Source organism: Salvia splendens, chromosome 2 (genome assembly GCF_004379255.2).
Source record: "Salvia splendens isolate huo1 chromosome 2, SspV2, whole genome shotgun sequence".
Classification (NCBI taxonomy): Eukaryota; Viridiplantae; Streptophyta; class Magnoliopsida; order Lamiales; family Lamiaceae; genus Salvia; species Salvia splendens.
In genome coordinates this window covers 42,912,881-42,932,524 of record NC_056033.1, presented here as the reverse complement: position 1 = coordinate 42,932,524, position 19,644 = coordinate 42,912,881, and the positions used below count along the sequence as shown (strand labels likewise).

The 19,644-nt window shown below is 36.9% G+C and overlaps 4 protein-coding genes and 1 non-coding gene across 6 annotated transcripts; 4 read left to right on the top strand and 1 right to left on the bottom strand.

Moving 5' to 3' along the window:
- Positions 1-2,109: 2,109 nt before the first annotated feature.
- Positions 2,110-4,791, top strand: LOC121767554 (binding partner of ACD11 1-like). Its single transcript, XM_042163856.1, has 5 exons — positions 2,110-2,533; positions 3,094-3,197; positions 3,280-3,355; positions 3,900-3,986; positions 4,064-4,791. Exons 1-5 carry the CDS (start codon positions 2,528-2,530, stop codon positions 4,649-4,651), a joined length of 861 nt encoding a protein of 286 aa, XP_042019790.1. The 5' UTR covers positions 2,110-2,527; the 3' UTR covers positions 4,652-4,791.
- Positions 4,792-5,357: 566 nt separating this feature from the next.
- On the top strand, positions 5,358-5,444 carry TRNAY-GUA. The gene is given in 2 exon segments: positions 5,358-5,394; positions 5,409-5,444. It is a non-coding gene; the product is annotated as a tRNA-Tyr (tRNA).
- A 316-nt stretch (positions 5,445-5,760) lies between these two features.
- On the bottom strand, positions 5,761-8,677 carry LOC121767544 (peptidyl-tRNA hydrolase 2, mitochondrial-like). 2 transcript variants are annotated; one of them, XM_042163841.1, is made up of 8 exons: positions 8,502-8,677; positions 8,113-8,343; positions 7,984-8,042; positions 7,268-7,327; positions 7,117-7,186; positions 6,424-6,493; positions 6,190-6,216; positions 5,761-6,081 (listed from the first exon to the last, which is right to left on the bottom strand). In XM_042163841.1, the coding sequence occupies exons 2-8, from the start codon at positions 8,320-8,322 to the stop codon at positions 6,032-6,034; spliced, it is 546 nt and encodes a 181-aa protein (XP_042019775.1). In that variant the 5' UTR covers positions 8,323-8,343; positions 8,502-8,677; the 3' UTR covers positions 5,761-6,031. The 2 variants fall into 2 exon arrangements, with proteins under 2 accessions (XP_042019775.1, XP_042019769.1); XM_042163835.1 differs by having other exon boundaries at positions 8,113-8,348; positions 8,502-8,674.
- A 1,805-nt stretch (positions 8,678-10,482) lies between these two features.
- Positions 10,483-14,141, top strand: LOC121767535 (TOM1-like protein 1). The gene is made up of 4 exons (XM_042163823.1): positions 10,483-10,594; positions 11,311-11,854; positions 11,992-12,237; positions 13,554-14,141. The coding sequence occupies exons 2-4, from the start codon at positions 11,336-11,338 to the stop codon at positions 13,959-13,961; spliced, it is 1,173 nt and encodes a 390-aa protein (XP_042019757.1). The 5' UTR covers positions 10,483-10,594; positions 11,311-11,335; the 3' UTR covers positions 13,962-14,141.
- Positions 14,142-15,056: 915 nt separating this feature from the next.
- LOC121767525 (probable arabinosyltransferase ARAD1) lies at positions 15,057-18,615 on the top strand. Its single transcript, XM_042163812.1, has 9 exons — positions 15,057-15,615; positions 15,756-15,929; positions 16,393-16,550; positions 16,648-16,789; positions 16,913-17,028; positions 17,107-17,245; positions 17,543-17,653; positions 17,751-17,819; positions 18,247-18,615. The coding sequence occupies exons 1-9, from the start codon at positions 15,136-15,138 to the stop codon at positions 18,373-18,375; spliced, it is 1,518 nt and encodes a 505-aa protein (XP_042019746.1). The 5' UTR covers positions 15,057-15,135; the 3' UTR covers positions 18,376-18,615.
- Positions 18,616-19,644: the final 1,029 nt, after the last annotated feature.

The window sequence follows — 19,644 nt, the reverse complement described above, 5'->3', positions numbered from 1 at the left end:
TCCACAAGCAAACGGACAAACGGAGGTAACAAATCGTATCCTGGTGAAAGGGTTAAAAGCTCGGTTAGAACAAGCCAAAGGACAATGGGTAGAAAATCTCCCTCAAGTCCTATGGTCCTACCGAACTACACCCACAACCTCCAACGGTGAAACTCCGTACAGTCTGGTGTACGGCACTGAAGCCGTAATTCCGGTGGAGATCGGCGTACCCAGTCCCCGAACTCTAAATTTCTCCTCAGAAATGAATGACGACGGACTGAGAGCCGAGCTAGATCTTGCCGAAGAAAGAAGAGAATTGGCATGCATAAAAGCAGCCAAGTACAAGGAGCAAGTAGCCCGGTATTACAACCAAAGGGTGAAGAAGCTGCAATTTCAAGTGGGAGATCTCGTCTTGAGAAACAACGAAGTAAGCCGAGCAGAAAAGCTGGGCAAGCTCGAACCCACATGGGAAGGTCCGTATCGGGTGTCAGAAGTCCTCGGCAAAGGGTCTTACAAATTGGCTCACATGTCAGGAGAACAGGTACCCCGAACATGGCACATTTCCAACCTCAAAAAGTTCCATTTGTAAGAGACAGTCCGGTCAGTCAGTCTTGAGTCCTGTTCAGTCAATGTGCTTTATTTGGTTTACTTGGTCTTTATTTGTCTCTGTGCGTTTTGTCTGTGTGTTTTGTCTGTCTCTGTGCGTGTCGTCTCTTACAAATGTTACTGAGGTATCTTGTTCTTCGAAGGCTGATCCCCTTCTTAGAACATATACAAGCCAACGATTGTGAGTCAAAGCTTCTACAGAAGATACAAGACCACAATTCAGCTTAAACAAACAGTTCGTCTGAAACGAGCTGCAACAAGCCAACGATTGTGAGTCAAAGCTTCTAAAGAGGATACAAGACCACAATTCGGCTTAAAAATCAAGCACTTCGTCTGAAACGAACTGCAATAAGCCAACGATTGTGAAGTCCAAGCTTCTAAAGAGGATACAAGACCACAATTCGGCTTAAAAATCAAGCACTTCGTCTGAAACGAACTGCAACAAAAGTCCGATTCACGCGATAAAACTTGCCTGAATTAGGACAAGGGAAAGTCCGATCCACGCGATAAAACTCGCCGAATTAGGACAAGGGAAAGTCCGATCCCCAAATTAGGACAACGGAAAGTTCGATCCGAGCGATAAAACTCGCCAAATTAGGACGCAAACCAAGTCCGGTCAAAGAAGAGTTCACTTCATCAGACCAAGGACAAACATCAACTTACCCCGTACCTTTATCCAGAATGCCGAAGTGATTCACTTCACTTTTCGGGGGGGGTAGTGATGGAGTACGTACTAAACAAGCCCAACAGCAGTAAAGCCCATCAGCCTAAAGCCCAAGAAAGAGTATCAGTTCGGCATGACTAAGGAGTATCAGTCCGGCATGACTAAAGAGTTCAGTTCGGCACAACCAAAGAGTTCGGCCCCAGCCTACAGCTCGGTAAAAGCCAACCAATCAAACTCTGCTCTCAGGTCGGCATCAAGCTCTACTCTCAGATCGGCAAAAGCTGCCCGGCAACAATTCAGCAGTTCGGTCTCAGTATTCGACCGAACTAGGAGATAGTGGACTCATGCAGGATTTCCACCTCCACTACACCCACGATCTATTTAGTGGTGTCAAGCGGTCATTAACTCATGCAGGATAGTGGACCCATGCAAGATCGCCACGATCTCCACGACATCCACTACCTAGTAAATGGTGCTGCATGCCACGATCTTGGTCCTTTGTATAAATAGAACCTAGATCAGATAGATAGGGTTAGACTCTCTCGCTTTCTAGAGATCAAATATAAAATAGCAAGTCTGTATTGTAAGCTGTAGAAAACAGATCAAGCAATACAACTCTGCCCTCTTTTCTTCCCGTGGACGTAGATTTACCTCAGTAAATCGAACCACGTAAATTCTCTATGTCGTGATCTGTGTTTTCCAGCATTCTTCACCATCAGAAACTCGCGGACTCATCATTGATATAATATACTTACTTCATATGCATTGCCAACTGGTAAAAATTAGTATGAAAATGGAGATATAAACTCAAAATTTTGATTGTCATATCAAATACAACTTGATCAAAATTAAAGCTTAATAAGAAAATATGAATAATGTTAAACTTCATAATAATAAGGGCCATTTTTAATGTGCGGGAAATTTGGTCAATTTTTTTTGTCAATCTGCCCAACATAAAATTGTCTATTATTCCAAATACAGTTTGCTTTTCTCACGAGAACATTAAAATTCCTAAAAACGGGTACTCTCCAGTGAAGTTCAGTGCGATTCGATTTGATCCACCTAAAATTCCCATGCAAAATTAACTTTTTGAGAGAGTCGCTAGTCGCATTGGTCATTGAACTGTAGAGAAAAATGGAACCTTAATTTCCAAGACCAACAAATTCATAACTCATATCTCCAACTTCTCTCACAAACTCTTCGCACGGATTATTGCAGTTTATTCACAGATTCAAATCCCTCTCGCATCTCTCCTGTGATCACACGCACGCGCATGCAATGACGGTGAGCATATATCTGATTGATTCACTTTTTTTCCCATTTTCTGTATTGGTAGGCACGAATTTATCGAATACCGTTGGAATTTTCAATTTTCTTCCCGTCTTTTTTCGTGGTATTTATGTTGATTGTTGAGCGAGATATAATAGAAATTTAGGCTTCCGTGAAGATTTGGTTTCGATTTTAGATTTGGTACTGTGCTGCTTAAGTGGATCGAGATGAGATTATAGCTATTTTTTTCCTGATTGGTTTTCAATTTGTTGAGCATTTTTTGGATGTTTTCACGTGAGGATATCACTATTAAACTGGAATTGAGGTTATTCATCAAATCTTCTATGCGATTGTGTGTGTGTTCATAGATAACAGTAACTATTTTATCGCCAGGAGATTGATATAGGGACTAATATTTTGATGCGTTATTACATTCAGTTATTTGAGTTGGATGTGATTATTTATCAAGGATAGATGTTTATAACGTTGAACTGGAATTGTATATTTAAAGACCTCTCGCGCCTCTACAATTCCCTAGCTCTATCTCATTTTGTCAGCTTCTTTGTTCATGGCAGACCAAGACTGTGAAAGTGAGCAATGTCTCACTGGGTGCAACAGAACAAGACATCCAGGAGTTCTTTTCCTTCACTGGGGTAATCCAATACGTTGAAATGAAAAGGTTCGGTCACAGATCCTTAGGTGCTCGGACTCTTGCTCCATGTTGGTTGGAAATTCTCATTATGTGTTTTCTTGTTTTTCAGTGAAAATGAGAGATCTCAATCTGCATATGTCACTTTCGTCGATGCTCAGAATGCTGAGACTGCTGTTCTTCTTTCGGTACCCTTCACAAAGCTCTTATCCTATGTGTTGTTGGGCCGGGACGATAATCTGTGGGAAATAGATTATATGAAACTGTACATGATTTTTTTCCACATCTGCTAAACTTGGGAGTGGGTTTTGTTTGGTTTTAGGAAAATGAGATTTATTTGTTAACCATTTAGTATGTAACTGCTCACAAATCCAAACCATTTGGACTAACTGATGGGACCTAACATTTTGTTTTACCGTAATAATTGACATTGTAATTCGAGACTTTGGCTGAGCCAAAAAATTATCATTCTTTCTGAGTCAAAATTTTGTTTTCTCCTTACAGTTGAATGTCCTTCCTTTCCTTAATCCTTAATTGTTTATGTTCACAAGTGATTGTCATAAAGAAACTCCATCATAAAGACTTTCTAAATACTGATTACTGAGGATTGTTTTCAGCCAAATGCAGGTTGATTTCTGAGTATTTGCTATGAATTATAGAAACATGAAAGATAGGAAGAAACTCATGTTTCGTTGTGGAAGGCAAACTTTTAAGCTTTCTGATCTTCTGCAGGGAGCTACAATAGTGGACCAAACAGTCACCATTTCCCTTGAACCAAACTATACGCTGCCAGCATCGGCAGCAGCAGCAGCAGCTACAGTATTGAAACTTTTGTTTCATCATTTATTTAAATGCAACCTCTTGCGTGGATTTATTGAACATATATTTTTTTCCAGGCATCACAAGGTGATAATGCAGGTGTTGGTGTTGCAGCTGCTGCGCAGAAGGCAGAGGACGTTGTCAGCGGCATGGTAGCCAAGGGTTTTATATTAGGGAAAGATGCGCTTAACAGGGCAAAGTCTTTTGACGAGAGGCACCAACTCATATCAACTGCATCAGCCACAGTAGCATCGCTGGACCAGAAGATTGGGCTGAGTGAGAAAATCACTGTTGGAGCAACCATAGTCAACGACAAAGTGAAGGAAGTAGATGAGAAGTTCCAGGTTTCCGAGAAGACTAAGACAGCTTTTGCTGCTGCTGGACAGACCGTCAGTAGTGCAGGAACGGCCGTCATGAAAAACCGATACATCCTGACTGGCGCTACATGGGTAACCGGTGCTTTCAGCCGTGTTCAAAAGGCGGCCGAGGATGTTGGACAGAAAACGCTCGATAAAGTCGCAGAGGAAGAGCAGGGGAGAAATGAAGCTCAAGGTTACACTAAGCTCGACATAACTGATTCACCAGACGCTGCTTCGACTACAACGAATCCGACTCCGACTCCGAGCAACCAAAAACCAGACTCCCCAAAGGGATTGATTCTCTGAACTATATGAGGTGAGAATAATTTGTGTATATATCATGCTACATGCTTTCTGAGACTTGAATCGTTTATCTAGAAACTAGCTCTCCGTTTGAATATTTGGTGACTGCCTTTTGAATAAGATGTGAAGTTACTTCTTGGTAATTGAATCGTTGGCATGCATTTACCATCTTTGATTTTACCAGTAGTAGACTACATGATTCGATAGCATTACAGCTTTATATATACTCCCTATGTCCCTCGTAAAGTGAAGCGTTTCCTTTTCAGCACGGGATCATGCCTGTGTTATTTTGTGAATTAATGCGAGAGAGAATAAAGTAGAGATGTGTTTTGGAAATATGTCAGTCTAAGTGGGACGTCTCGAAGAGGAAAACAAGTCACTTTACGTAGGACAGAGGAAGTATTTGTTTCAAGTTTCTACTCAAAATTGAAAAATCAGGCAAAAGGCTAATTGTAATCCTAAGATTGGTAGTCCTATTGTAACGTACTCCATAATCAACTTTATAAAAAAATAAGCCCAAGTAAATCAATTTATATATTTTTGTTAAAACAAATGGAGATGGTTTTAGCTCTTGTGTTTTCCTTTCCACATTCTAATTTACTAGAAGATACAGAAAATCAAAAGCTTCATTTGGGAATTATGTGTATCTCTGTTAATTTTTAAATATTTATGTAAGTTATGATTAATAAAGGCTATTGGATAACATCATCCGACCTTAGCTCAGTTGGTAGAGCGGAGGACTGTAGTTGGTTCGCAGATAATCCTTAGGTCGCTGGTTCGAATCCGGCAGGTCGGATTTTTTTTTTTTTTTTTTTGAGGTTTTTTTTTTTTTTATTTGCGGTTTTACCAAGTTAACATACCACTTCCCAGTAGTGTTTCCTAAAACTTTAAACTTACTAAAGCAACTAAAACATAAATAAAAGTGCAAGGATCTCATAGTGTGTTTTGTCTTCTTGAAAAAATGGTGTATATGCTTAAAACCACTTAAATTAAGCAAGGTGGGTAGGCTGGATATTTAGGATTAGGATGACTAATTCATTGGTCTTACTGGATTCAATGTAAAATCAAATTTACATGACACACAATAAATATAAATGAAAATATAAAATCAATGAACAAAACACATAAGTAGATGTATGATCAAAGTGATGCAAAGGGTGCTGATTATAAGATCATTCAGAAAACTACAAACTGTTTGGTAGCAACATGGGAGATCTCATTCTACAGTTCGATTGCTGAAAATTTTGAAGAAACGATAATATAATCCTGGCAAAATCGCATCTGCAGATCGAATTTTTCGTCATTGTCGTCACGAAAGTCACTTTTTTCACATTTTCCCATTTCAAGCCGACTTTAGGAACCACAAGCTTTCTGATTATGCAACTATAAAAGTTTCAATCCACCAGTCACATCATCAACTAGCTCTGCTGGTCCTGCAAAAAATGAAATAGCACTAATGTAATATGCCAACTTCATTACACTGACTTCTAATTGTGTGTGTGTGTGTGTGTGTGTGTGTGTTAGAGAGAGAGAGAGCTAACCTAGGACTGCCATCACAGTTCTTGAATCTGAAAAACAGGAAATAGTTGAAATGTCGTGAGCCAACAAAGTTAATCCAGGGTGATAATTCTTATAACGAATAAGGGATGAACATAGAACATATTCTCTATTCATCTCAAAAGAAATTAAACATAAAAATTAATATAAGCATTAATTCAACTTCAACATTCCCAGCACAAGTACTATATCAGAAAACAGAGTAGTTTGTCACTCACTTGGAGCAATTTGTGTTCTTCCTGCATCAATTGTAACATGTGTCGGTAAATTTAGCGATTTTGCCCTTTCCTGCATGAGTAACACAATGGGGTTAGACATTACATATAGCTGCTTATGGTAATAGAACTTCAACTTCTTTGTGAGATGTAATTGAGAATATATCCAGTATGTCGATTTAACAGAGATTGAGTATTTAGGGAAACGATTAAAGTAATTGAAATCATTTTATCCATCTCAAATCATATCTCTTTCTAGTCCAGCATGTGATTCAAAGATTAACTACACTGTCCCTTATTCCTACGAGAAAATGGACGAGCAGATGGGAAGAAATATCCAATCATCCTATGTTACACTTAGAGGTGGCTTCTTTAACTTCACTAAACTTATCTTTTATGGGACATATTGATTCCTGAAATGTAGATGCGATAGTTTTTATTTGACATTCTTATTTTTTTCCGGAACAAGTAAATAGTCATCTATACAAAGTATATTTAAGTTGATACTTAATATAGGGTACTACAACATGCTCCACAACGATAATAATGATGTCGAATTGATAATGATAATATAACAATTGCCTACATCCTTATTGCTGCTAACAAAGTAATGCAGCGTTAATATTTCTATTCTTGGTGATGCAATAGAAGCTAAAACAAATGCAGTCCATTAACATGGCAAAGCAATAGTTTGACCTGTAGAACAAGCATATCATCCTCGCTTTCAATTTTCACCACCACCTTAACCTGCCCACACATCTCCCATCTGTATCAAGGTAAAATTAAGGCAGGAAATAAATGTATATATAATAACCATAAGAATCATTCATAATATGTCAAAATGTACCTGCCTAAAGATTTTGGTGCCCGGTTCAGGATTTTCTTGTACAGCCCCAAAGTCGCATGGCTACAACCAGAGGAAAGTTACTCTACTTTGGGCCACAGAAATATTCTATGTACGTATATCAAATGTAATGGTAATTGCACGTCAAATTTCATTCAGACATAGACAGTTCAGAATAAAAGAACAATAAGATTTCACCAGGACATATCATCGGGACTTAAATGATATCTAGATATACCAACAGAATTTCACGATATTAATTTCTAATATGTTTCCCATACACTACAATGATGATGCAGCGTGAATGCTTCAAGCGATCATTATATGGTTCTCTGGTTAACCCAATTCAAGTTACCAGATTTCTACATGGAAAATAAACCAGATGATACTTGTAGGATGACAAAGCCATTAGTTCCTTTTCAAGAAATTCATTACTTAATAATGTTCGATTAGTTTACCAACAACGACACATACAGGTTATTTTATTCTCTTTTACCCATCTAACTTAAGCAATTGTTTTATATAGGTAAAACCTCTATTTGATAAAATAAGATTCAGTAAAATTAGAACATCATCATACAAAGACCAGATAACTAACAATTAATTCAATCAATTACCACAAACAGCAACTCATTCACCAAAACCACCCGCACAATAAACAGCAGAGAAAAGAAAACAAAAAGCATTATGTTTTCAGCAATCATCAGGGAAACACTCACCTGCATTGGGCAGCAATCTTCCCCTTCCCCATTTTCAAGTCATTCCTCACAACCAAAACCTACACTCAATCATCATCATTCATACCACACAACACCATAACACACACACACACAAACTACAAACAATACCATCTTGAAATCGTCGATAATTTCAGCTAGTTTTTCAACCTCCAGCAGCGGTTTGCCTCGATTAACCTTCTTCCTCCCCTCCTCGTTAACCTCAGCACCTTTCGATGAGCGCCGAGCGGCGCGGGAAGAACGCCTCAATCCAATTAGGCATCCTAGAGCGAAGCAACCCGCCCCAATAAAAAATGCGCTGAGCCAAGTCATCTCTATCATATCAAACCCCAAAGCAGCACTCTGCACTGCATTCAATTCACCAATTCGTCAGACAAAATTCTACAATAAACAGACTCTGTCGCATTGCACAGTAAGAAATTCATCCAGTGAAAAGGAAATTAAAAACAAAATTGGACTATTCACAATCGACTGGAAAAGAGAGATGGAGAGAGCGATACCTGTGAGAAGCTGCATCGAAGAGTTCCCTGAGGTCGAGAGGAGGAAGATACGCGGCGTGTCGGATTGAAGAGGGAGGTTTTGGCCTATGAAGACTCGGAGAAGTAATGGAATTGGAAGTTCACAGATTTCAGGCTGGGAATAGGGCTCTGTTTGGCCTTTACTTGATTTTATTTTTTTCCAAATTTTGTGTAGCAAGAACATGGGCAAATTATCTAAAAAATTCAAATATTAGTTTATTCGCAATTATAGAATACAATCTAAAATATTGAAATTTGAATTCATTCTCAATCATTTACTCAGCAAAAATTTTAGGGGAAATTGGTTCTGGTATGGAAGTTGAAAAATCATCCTAAACGTCTAAGTTAAATGATTTCATTTACTCATAAATTAATTAAATGGTGTCGTTTAATTAAAAAATATCTTCAATATAATACACGTAAATGACTATGTTTTTTAACCTGGTGATTAGGCCTGTAAATTAAGGTACCCGTAAGTATCCAAGCCCGAAAATTCGGGTACCCGAACCCGAAATCTCAAAAATATCTTACCCAATACCTGATCCGTATGTGAATTCAGGTACCCTAATACCCGATGCGGGTACCCAAACCCAACTAATTGGGTACCCATAAACCCGAACTTATTATATTTCAAATTTATTCTATATAAATTATATTGAGATGAGAATAAAAATTATTAAAAATAACACAATACTAGAGTACTATTTATTGACTATTATTAAAAGTCTGAATTTCAATTCTAAATTTCTAATGTTTTAGCTTTCTCTAAATTTCTAATATATAGTATAAAATAGACATTAGACAAATAGTCAAATAGACACTACTTAATTTCAAAATAAAGAATTTTTTGGCATAAATTGAAACATAAAAAAGATTAAATAAATTTACCCCATATTTACCCTACGAGCTTATGGCCCTATACTAAATAAAAATATATATCACAAATACATAATTAATCAGGTTTAATTGGGTATTAGTCGAGTACCCTAAATCCTAAAATTTCTAACATTAACTAACCAAACCCGTACCCGAACCAATAATTACGGGTTTCGGGTACCCAAAACCCGTCGTATATTGGGTCGGGTGGAGTATACCCGAAACCCGCGGATTAAATTTGCAGGCCTACTGGTGATTATTGAGAGCTATTTAAAATTCATGATTTATCTAGCTACTTTCCAAAATTGTAGATCGAATTATAATTTGACAAAACTTTATTGTTTCTTCGACAACTTAACCTACAAAATTAACAATATTAATATATACTACTATTTATATAATAATATTCCATCCGTTCACAATTCAACAGTTTTACATTTTTATTTGATTCGTTAAAGAAAACTAACTTCCCCATATCTGGTAAGTATTATTTTAACTAATACTTTTATCTTTCATATTGTATTATTTTTTTTAGTAAAACTTATATTACCAAAACTAATAAACTAAAATATATAGTTCTTTTTAATTCAAACCCACAATGTGCCTATTAATAAGTATAATGGGCCCAAATTGAATCATTCCATAAAAAGCCCATTAAAGGCAATCCATTTCGTTCAAAAGAGGCCCAATTTAAAATATCTTGGTATTAATATTTTAACCGCTTTGTCAGACTTTACTTAAACTCATTTCCAATACTGATTGAGTTGAAAATAAAAATAGGGAGTACTACTTGTTATTGTGGAAACATAGCAACGAGTCATATTAAAAAAATCAGTGCCCCATTTACTTCTGTAATGATCTATATAATAAAATGAATTTTCAACTTTAACAATATTATCCAAGAATCAACATCTATAATTATAATGTAATTTGATGATTGAAAATAATAATAAGGCTTGCACGTGCAACATAATATTTTTATTAATTAGAACTTGACTACCTAAAACTTTATTTATTTATTTTTACTAATTAATTAATCCTATATATAGGAGTTTGACTAAAGCCATTACTTAGAAAATACCGCGCAAAAAAAAAGACTAGTAAAACCGAAAGAGTCTTCACTCGTCACACATTACACGCATTATAAACCTCACTTTACGAAGTCTTCTTCTCCAAGATTTTCCGCTTTCAGTTCTACGGTAACATTCGTAATCCATTTTTTCTCGATCTACAGCTTATAATTTGTTTCATGATCTGTCGTGATTTGAATTTAATTGGTTGATTGTGCTTTTTGGCTGTTAATTTATGTGGAATTTTGTTGTGAAGAATTTCAGGTGCGTGTGTTATTTTGTTTTGAATTTTGGATTTGAACTGAATTATTCGATCACGTTATTTGTTTGGTTTAAATGATAATGGTAGCGTTTTGATCTACAGCTTATGCTTTGGTTCATGGTCTGTCGAAATTTGAATTTAATCGGTTGATCGTGCTTTTTTGGCTGTTAATTTATGTAGAATTTTTTCTGTCATGTAGAATTTCAGGTGCGTGTGTTATTTTGTTATGAATTTTGAATTTGAACTGAATTATTCGATCACATTATTTGTTTGGTTTAAATGATAAATGGTAGCGTTTTGATCTACAGCTTATGCTTTGGTTCATGATCTGTCGAAATTTGAATTTAATTGGTTGATCGTGCTTTTTTTGGCTGTTAATTTATGTACAATTTGTTCTGTCATGAAGAATTTCAGGTGCGTGTGTTATTTTGTTATGAATTTTGAATTTGAACTGAATTATTCGATCACATTATTTGTTTGGTTTAAATGATATTTGGAAGCACTTCATTGAAAGGATACTGGCAAATTAGGCTTCATTCTAGATCCAAATTGCAAGGTTTTAAGAATATCAAAACTATTTCAGGTCTCTCTACATCATTCTGTGAAATATGAGTGACAACTTGATGGAGAAAGTCAGCGCTTTTGGTGAGCGATTAATGATTGGGGGATCTGAGGTGGGGCAGAAGATCACTGCGGGAGTGAGCTCTGTTAGTTTCAAGATGAAGGAGTTCTTCCAAGGTCCGAACCAGACTGATCAGCTTGTCGAGGAAGCAACTGCTGAAACTCTTGACGAGCCTGATTGGGCTACGAATCTCGAACTTTGTGACATGATCAATCATGAGAGGGTCAGCAGTGTTGAATTGATCAGGGGGATAAAGAAACGGATCGTGCTGAAGAGCCCTAGGATTCAGTATTTGGCCCTCGTGTTGCTGGAAACTGTTGCAAAGAATTGTGAGAAGGCGTTCTCAGAGATTGCAGCCGAGAGGGTCCTGGATGAGATGGTGAAGCTGATTGATGATCCACAGACTGTGGTCAACAACCGGAATAAGGCTCTGATGTTAATTGAATCGTGGGGAGAGTCCAGTAATGAACTTCGTTATTTGCCTGTTTATGAAGAAACGTATAAGGTACCACTTCTGTTCCTCGTAGATCCAATGTTGTTTTTTCCATTTCTGCTTGTTGAGAACTAATAACACTATTTAATTATTCCTTGTATTGAGAAATGGTTAACCAAGTTTCTCTCTGTGTTCTCACTCTCATTTAGAGTCTAAAATCCAGAGGAGTTCGGTTCCCTGCTCGTGATGAAGAGAGTCTAGCTCCAATATTTACTCCGGAAAGATCTGTGGAAGCAACGGCGCCTAGCGCCACATTGGGACAGCAACTCCATTATCATATCCCTGTCCAGAGCTTTTCTGCTGAACAGATAAAGGAAGCATTGGACGTAGCAAGAAACAGTATCGAGCTTCTAAGCACCGTTTTATCATCTTCCACTCAGCAAGATGCTATTGAGGTAGTATACCTCTTCTATATTTGCATAGCATATTTCTCATTTCGACTGTGCTTCCTTCTTGATGGTGTGTATAGGAGCACAATTGCCTTTGTTTCTTGCAATTACTAGTATAATGAATCTTTTTGCCTCTGTATCCTACCAAATTAACATCAGAATTTTTTTGGGGTGATAATCATCATGTCCTTAGATTCTCCCGAAATTTTCAGATACTGATGCAGAATTTAGGTGACAGTCACATTCATACTGGATCATCCATAATGTTTTAGGGCCTGCACCACTTGGCTGTTTAAAGACTTTTAGCACTGATCATTATTTAATTTATTTTCTTAGGGGGCTACTTGGTATGGTGGAATGGAATGGGGGAATGGAATGGACTCCTACCTCCATTCCATTCCTTCGCTTGGTATTTTTATTCCTTAGGAATTACCATTCCCTTTTGAATCACCATTCCATTCCACATGGGAATAGCCATTCCTTCCACTTAGCTAAGGAATGACGATTCCATTCCATTTCACACACAACCCCCCAACCCCCACCCCCATACCCACACCCACAGCAACATGCACAAACACACACACACACACACACACTGCAACACACAAAAACACATGCACACAGCAACACACACACACGCACACACAGAAACATACACATACACGCACACACACACACAGTAACACATGCACATATGCACACACACACACATACATACACCACATATGCACACAATCATTTACATAGTACAAATTAATATGATCCAAAATATTTGACAAAAATATTTTTGAATAATTTTTTTTTATAGAATCAACATACTAATTATTCATATTTCATTCCATTCCATTCCATTATATTTCTATATTATTTGTAGTTACCCCAAGTATAGGAATGAAATCAATCAAGGAATAATAATTCCATTCCATTTGTAAACCTTACATTCACCGAGCACAAGAATGGCCCCATTCCATTCCTATCCTCATTCCATTCCCTCATTCCATTCCATCATACCAAGAAGCCCCTTACAGTTTTGTTGATTCGTTCCAAGGTTAGCTTTATCCAAGGCCAACTTCATTCTATTTAGCTGTACATCACACCATAATTTGGAAATTTCAACATGATTTACCTGATGATATACGAAAAAGGAGTCGATCACAACAAAGCTGAAAGAGATGCATGACCTGTTAATTAGATGGATTTGCTGTATTTAGTGTCTAATATTTTTCATCATTGATCTTTAATGGTTATGTTCATTATTCATGAATGTTCTTGATCAATGCTTACATTCCTACTTCACTTTCAACTTTCCGAACTCTCTGCAGGATGAATTGGCCACCACCCTTTTACACCAGTGCCGAGAGTCCCGTTACACTGTTCAGAAAATCATCGAAACAGGTGGCGACAACGAGGCAGTGCTCTTTGAAGCGCTGAATGTGAACGATGAGATTCAAAAAGTTCTGTCCAAATACGAAGAGATGAAGACGCCCTCAGGGTCGCCAAAGGGGCCGGAGCCAGCCATGATCCCCATCTCTGTTGAGCCCGACCATTTACCTGCAGCCGGCAGCGAAGAATCCCTTGTCAGAAAGCCCCCGTCAAGCAGCAATGACGAGATGATGGACGATCTCGACGAGATGATCTTCGGCAAGAAGTCCGGCAGCACATCGGAGGCCGGCGGCGGACAAGATGCGAAGAAACAGCAGCCACCCAAGGAAGATCTCATCTCCTTGTAATTTGGATCACTTAAAACATGATTCATATATTGAGCTTGTTGATACTTTTGAAAAGTGTTATTGGGCGATGAAACTGAGAGAAAATCTTTGGTTTTCTCTGCCCGAGCATTGAGTGGCATGGCAAGGTACATGACGAGCACCAATATGAGAATAAATCTATTAAAGTGCTTCATTCTTGTATTTTATCGGCCCGAAAGTTATAATTGAAGGGAAAAAAATAATAAAAAAAAAACACTTTGATTGAAATGTGACCGATGATACCAAATAAAATGATGCTTTATTGATGAACATTTTATAGTCTAGCCCTAAGTCCTTTATATAGACAATGAAAATTCTAAACAGAAAGAATAAATAGAGGGAATAAATTAAAAATGAAATAAAGAAGAAGGAAACCTCAATTGGTAATAAAAGAAAAGAATATTATACTAATTATAGTAAAAATGAACAACTTTTCATCTACTTATTCTATTTAACTAATAAAGTAAATAAAAATAACACGATTGATACTAAAAAGCCCTTATGTATAGAGCACGATTGAATCGTTAGTTTCATTTCATACGTCAAAATTTATGAGTATTGTGGAAAATAAACGCCGGTGATACTAATACAAAACCAATAGTTTTATAATTATCTACAGTTAATAAAGTGAAATTTGTTTGAATTTAAATTCAAACAAATTAAACTCTATACTATTTTATTTGATCTAAAATATCACAAACTTTATATTTTGTTTGTTATTTCTAAGCTGTATATTTTTAATTACGACTTCCTAGTTCCCACTTAAGAGGATAGGAGTATCAAATGAAATGACACATTTCTTTCTTTTTTTTAAATATTATCTCTCCAATTAATGCATTCAACTACTTTTTTTCACTCCAATTAAAATATATACTACAATATTACATCTTTCTTTCTATGTTTTACTAATATTTACACCCATCTTTTTTTATCTCTAAATTAACATATTAACTAATAAATGTGTTATCTTAGTAGAGGGAGTAGTATATTTCCTTTTCAAATAGTAATACTTTAATCAAGAAATTATCACAGCAATTAAAATAAATAAATTACACCCCAACAAATCTTTATTTCGAACGACAAATAGGCGTAATGCAAAATGTAGATTTTCATTTGAAATAACCGTTTAGTTTAACTGAAATAGCAGTCGGAAAAAATGGCCGGAAAACACTTTTCCTCCTCTTCCGCCGCCGCAAAATCGCAGAGATCCCTTCTCTTCCTCTTCGGCCTATCCATCGTCTTCATCTCTCTAATCTTCTACTTGTTCGCCTCCTCTTCCTCTTCTTCCTTCCCCACTCTGCACGCCACCGCATTCCCCGCAGCTTCAAACCCTAACGCCGACTATTCGTTCGTCTCCTCACTAGAGAAGTTTCTCATCAATCACAAATCCAAATCCCCCTCCATCCGCGACGCCGTCGATGAACGGAATGTGAAGAGATTAGACGATTTGATAGCGGAGGAAGAGGAGAAACGTCTCTACGGAGGAGAGAGTTCGTTTTACTCGCCGATTAGGGTTTATGTGTATGATATGCCGTCGAAATTCACCTACGATTTGCTCTGGCTGTTTCACAATACGTATAGAGAGACCAGTAATCTCACCTCCAATGGCAGTCCTGTTCATCGATTGATCGAGCAAGTAAGTATTGATTAAGCAAAGTTTAGTGATGAAGCTAATTTTGTTATCAGCAGAGCTCGATTCCTTGGATCTGAATCCAATGTTAGTGATTTTTTATGCTTGATTAGTTTTAAATTTAGATTGTAATTTATCGTTTGTAGCATTCGATTGACTATTGGCTGTGGGCGGACTTAATAGCACCGGAATCAGAGAGATTGTTGAAGAATGTGGTCAGAGTTCACAAGCAGGAAGAGGCAGACTTGTTCTACATTCCATTCTTCACTACAATCAGCTTTTTCTTGTTGGAGAAACAGCAATGCAAGGCTCTTTATAGGGTGTGAGTGCGTTACCTTAGGTTTCTTTCTTTGATTTTTTTAGATGTTTGCTTATATATGCTTGCAGCATCTTTTTAGCAGCTACTACTGCATGCATGTGTTAATATTCTCATGCAATGGAGATGGGATATAGTTTGTGGTCAAGTCCCTTGCTGAAAATTCGAGTGTGTTCTATCATGTCAAGGTTTATTATTCGCTCTATTCTGTTCTGGAAAGCTTACGTAGACTTGTTAACATTGTGATGGGATATGCTAAAACTGTTAAACTCTATTCTGGGAGAAGCACATCACTTAATTTTATTCATCTGAAACCTAACAATCTGTGATAATGGGATTTGGTGTAGTTGATATATTGGATATGGATACAAATCCAATACTATGTTTTTGAGATTGCCCTGGGAGACTCATAATTGTGCATCACTTGTACAATTTGTAACAATATTCACTACGTTTTGGATTTGTAGGAAGCCCTAAAGTGGGTCACAGACCAACCAGCTTGGAACCGGTCTGAGGGTAGAGATCATATCTTACCAGTTCATCATCCTTGGTCATTTAAATCTGTTCGAAAGTTTATGAAGAAAGCAATCTGGCTCCTTCCAGATATGGACTCAACTGGGAATTGGTCAGTTTTCCCTTAAGTTCTGTTATCGCACCAAGTATAGTAATTACGTGCTGATGTGACATCGAATATCTGGTATGTGCTTGACTTGACAATTCAGGTATAAGCCTGGACATGTTTACCTTGAGAAAGACCTCATACTTCCATATGTTCCCAACGTCCACTTGTGTGATTCCAAATGCTTGTCTGATTCAAAGAGGACTACACTGCTATTTTTTCGAGGAAGGCTGAAAAGAAATGCCGTAAGATCTCATTATATATAAACATGTTTATTTTTTTTTTAACTTAATTGGATCCTAAGGCCAATAGCCCATCTTGATTCCGTGTTTAAGTCTGCTAGTGAAAATACTGCTTTTTGTTCTCAGGGCGGTAAAATTCGTGCTAAACTTGTGGCAGAACTTAATGGTTCCAAGGATGTGGTTATAGAGGAGGGTACTACTGGAAAGGGAGGAAAGAATGCTGCTCAGATTGGCATGCGCAAGTAATCTTCGGCTGCATAATTAAATTTTGTATGGCCAACAGAGTCTGCTGATCTACGTGTTTGTTCCTTGTTCATCAGGTCTATCTTTTGCCTTAACCCAGCTGGTGATACTCCTTCATCTGCTAGGTTGTTTGATGCTATTGTTAGTGGCTGCATCCCTGTAATAGTTAGTGATGAGTTGGAACTTCCTTTTGAAGGAATTCTTGATTACCGCAAGGTATATATTTTTTCTTTGAGGTTTCATCATGCAAGTTATTTGCTCCATCTCCTTGAAATAGCAACTAATGTTACAAAAATGCATACTAGGACTAAATCTGAGTCTTAGAGTGTAAGTAGTGAAAAACATTTATGAGGTGTTTAGTGCTGCTCACATATGAATATTTAAATGTCTATTGCTAACTCCGCCTTGTTAAGCAGTGTACAGCACGTGCCAGAGATTATGTTTCATTACCTGTAACTACAAGTATAACTTAATTTGCAGCTTTTGGTGACTGAGACCCTTGTTCTGTGACAGATTGCTGTATTCGTCTCCTCTAGTGACGCCATGCAGCCAGGATGGCTCGTATCCTATTTAAGAAATATTTCTTCCTCTCAAATAAGACTGAAACAAACAAGTCTTGCTAAGGTATTTGCATCTTTAGTTTGTTCTGTAAATTATGTTTTCTGATTTTGAGTCTATGGACAGCTATTAACACTTTTCTCATAATTATTACTCATTTCAGTACTCGAGGCATTTTCTATATTCCCATCCTGCTCAGCCATTGGGTCCAGAAGACTTGGTTTGGAGAATGGTTCGTATTCCGTCCTTTCAATAAGTCTAATTTTAATGAAATCCCGGTGCTAAATGCTGATGTCTGGATCTACTATGAGTTAGTGGCTCTTACTTTCAGAAAGCTTTATTAATCTTACTAATCGTGATTTTATTGTTTTTCTGTTACCAAATAAGCCCATTATTGAAGAATAGTTTACCTTCAATAATCATGTAGAGTTGTAGAACTTAGTAGAGATGTTGCATTTGCCAATCATTCAATCTAAACTCCCAACCTACTTCAACCTGCGTGTCTTTTTCCTTGGGAGGCTTTCAGTCAGTTTAGCCTCATTTTAAAACTTCTTACTTCGCATTAGCAGGAGTTGTTCTTAATTAGTCTCTGCCTATTACTATTAGGATTTAAGCATGCACGTTTAAAGTGATTCTCATTCCCTTCGCACTTTCAACAGATGGCAGGTAAGTTGGTTAACATCAAGCTTCACTCGAGGAGATCACAACGTGTTGTGAAAGAATCTAGAAGCATCTGCAGTTGCGAATGCAGGCGACCGAACAGTACTAGCCCAGTACCCTTCTCTTGATTGTCCTCTTCCATGTACCTTTGCTTTTTTGGGTTTTGTCAACTTGTGTAATTGCTACTCATAATGTTTGAATCACTGTGGTGTTGATCCTATTCTTTTCTAGTTAGATTGTTCTCTCTCTAGCTGGGGATTTTTTTTCAGACAGATTTAGTAATGTGTTGCAATTTTAGACAAAGCTGCATAGGTGAAACATAGATGTTATTGGTGATCAAAGGTTGTGGTGTAAGTGTAATTCTTTGATTGTTTGTGTTATAAATTGCCAAGTTATAGAACAAGAGATCACCCATTCTTTTGGTACGTTCGTTTGCTTAAAATTATGTTTCGAGATTACTCGAGATTGAATTGGATGGTGATAAGATAACCTTAGATATGTGACATTGCCCAAAATTAAATACTCGAGATAGGAAGTATCATATTGTAATTCATTTAACCATGTTTGTTATTGCGTACCCTTCCAGGAGATTCCAACATTATGACCGTGAATTCATTCAATAAAGTGATAGATATACATAGTTTATATTTTCAAAAGTCATTTTTATTTTATTCAATCCATACAATTATGACATTATTTTAAAAATTTTGCAATTGCAACTTCGCTAATTTTATATGGTTGCCACTGCCAATAAAAATATATAAAATAATATTGTGGTGTTGCATTTACATCCATTCAAAACTGACTAGAAATTCATACATTCGTATAAATATTTTTTATTTCAATTTCCAACAATATAATAGTCACTGAGGTTGGCAGCAACAGAGGATATCTGGGCCATCTGGTTGTTGAGCACAATATCCATAATTAAATCTTCTATTAATGCATAATCCCAAACATTTATCATTTCCAAATTTGTCCGAACACACTTCATAGCAAAATGGATTCACCGGTACTACAATAAAAAAAAAACATTTAAAACCAGTATGTGAAAAAAAAATCAAGTGAAAATTCCAATGTATACAATGAAGTGCAAATTGTGAATTTTGACAAATTTTGATATACCCCGCAACTTAAAAAATCAACATTAAAAAACATGAATTTTATCAATTTTTCCATGGATTTTAGCTGGGGTGAAATTGCATCGGCATCCAGAAGTTCTATGTGGACGAGACTGCCAGTATATTTTAGGTCAACAAAGTATTATAAATAAGTCACCATGCTAATATTTAGTAGCAAGTTTTTAAAGTGACGGGATGAACCATACTTTTATCTAAATTCATGGTTTTCTGACAAGTTAACATCTAATAAAAGGACAATAGTCATTTAAATTTTAA

Coding starts and splice junctions, on each gene's coding strand:
- LOC121767554 (XM_042163856.1), top strand. Junction 3,198..3,279: donor CAATACGTTGAAATGAAAAG/GTTCGGTCACAG, acceptor CTTGTTTTTCAG/TGAAAATGAGAGATCTCAAT. Junction 3,987..4,063: donor CAGCAGCAGCAGCAGCTACA/GTATTGAAACTT, acceptor ATTTTTTTCCAG/GCATCACAAGGTGATAATGC.
- LOC121767544 (XM_042163835.1), bottom strand. Junction 7,187..7,267: donor GCACCAAAATCTTTAGGCAG/GTACATTTTGAC, acceptor ACCTTGATACAG/ATGGGAGATGTGTGGGCAGG. Junction 6,494..7,116: donor ATGATATGCTTGTTCTACAG/GTCAAACTATTG, acceptor TTACTCATGCAG/GAAAGGGCAAAATCGCTAAA.
- LOC121767525 (XM_042163812.1), top strand. CDS start 15,136: ATGGCCGGAAAACACTTTTCCTCCTCTTCCGCCGCCGCAAAATCGCAG. Junction 15,930..16,392: donor AATGCAAGGCTCTTTATAGG/GTGTGAGTGCGT, acceptor TTGGATTTGTAG/GAAGCCCTAAAGTGGGTCAC. Junction 16,551..16,647: donor ATGGACTCAACTGGGAATTG/GTCAGTTTTCCC, acceptor TTGACAATTCAG/GTATAAGCCTGGACATGTTT.
- LOC121767535 (XM_042163823.1), top strand. CDS start 11,336: ATGAGTGACAACTTGATGGAGAAAGTCAGCGCTTTTGGTGAGCGATTA. Junction 11,855..11,991: donor TTTATGAAGAAACGTATAAG/GTACCACTTCTG, acceptor ACTCTCATTTAG/AGTCTAAAATCCAGAGGAGT. Junction 12,238..13,553: donor CTCAGCAAGATGCTATTGAG/GTAGTATACCTC, acceptor AACTCTCTGCAG/GATGAATTGGCCACCACCCT.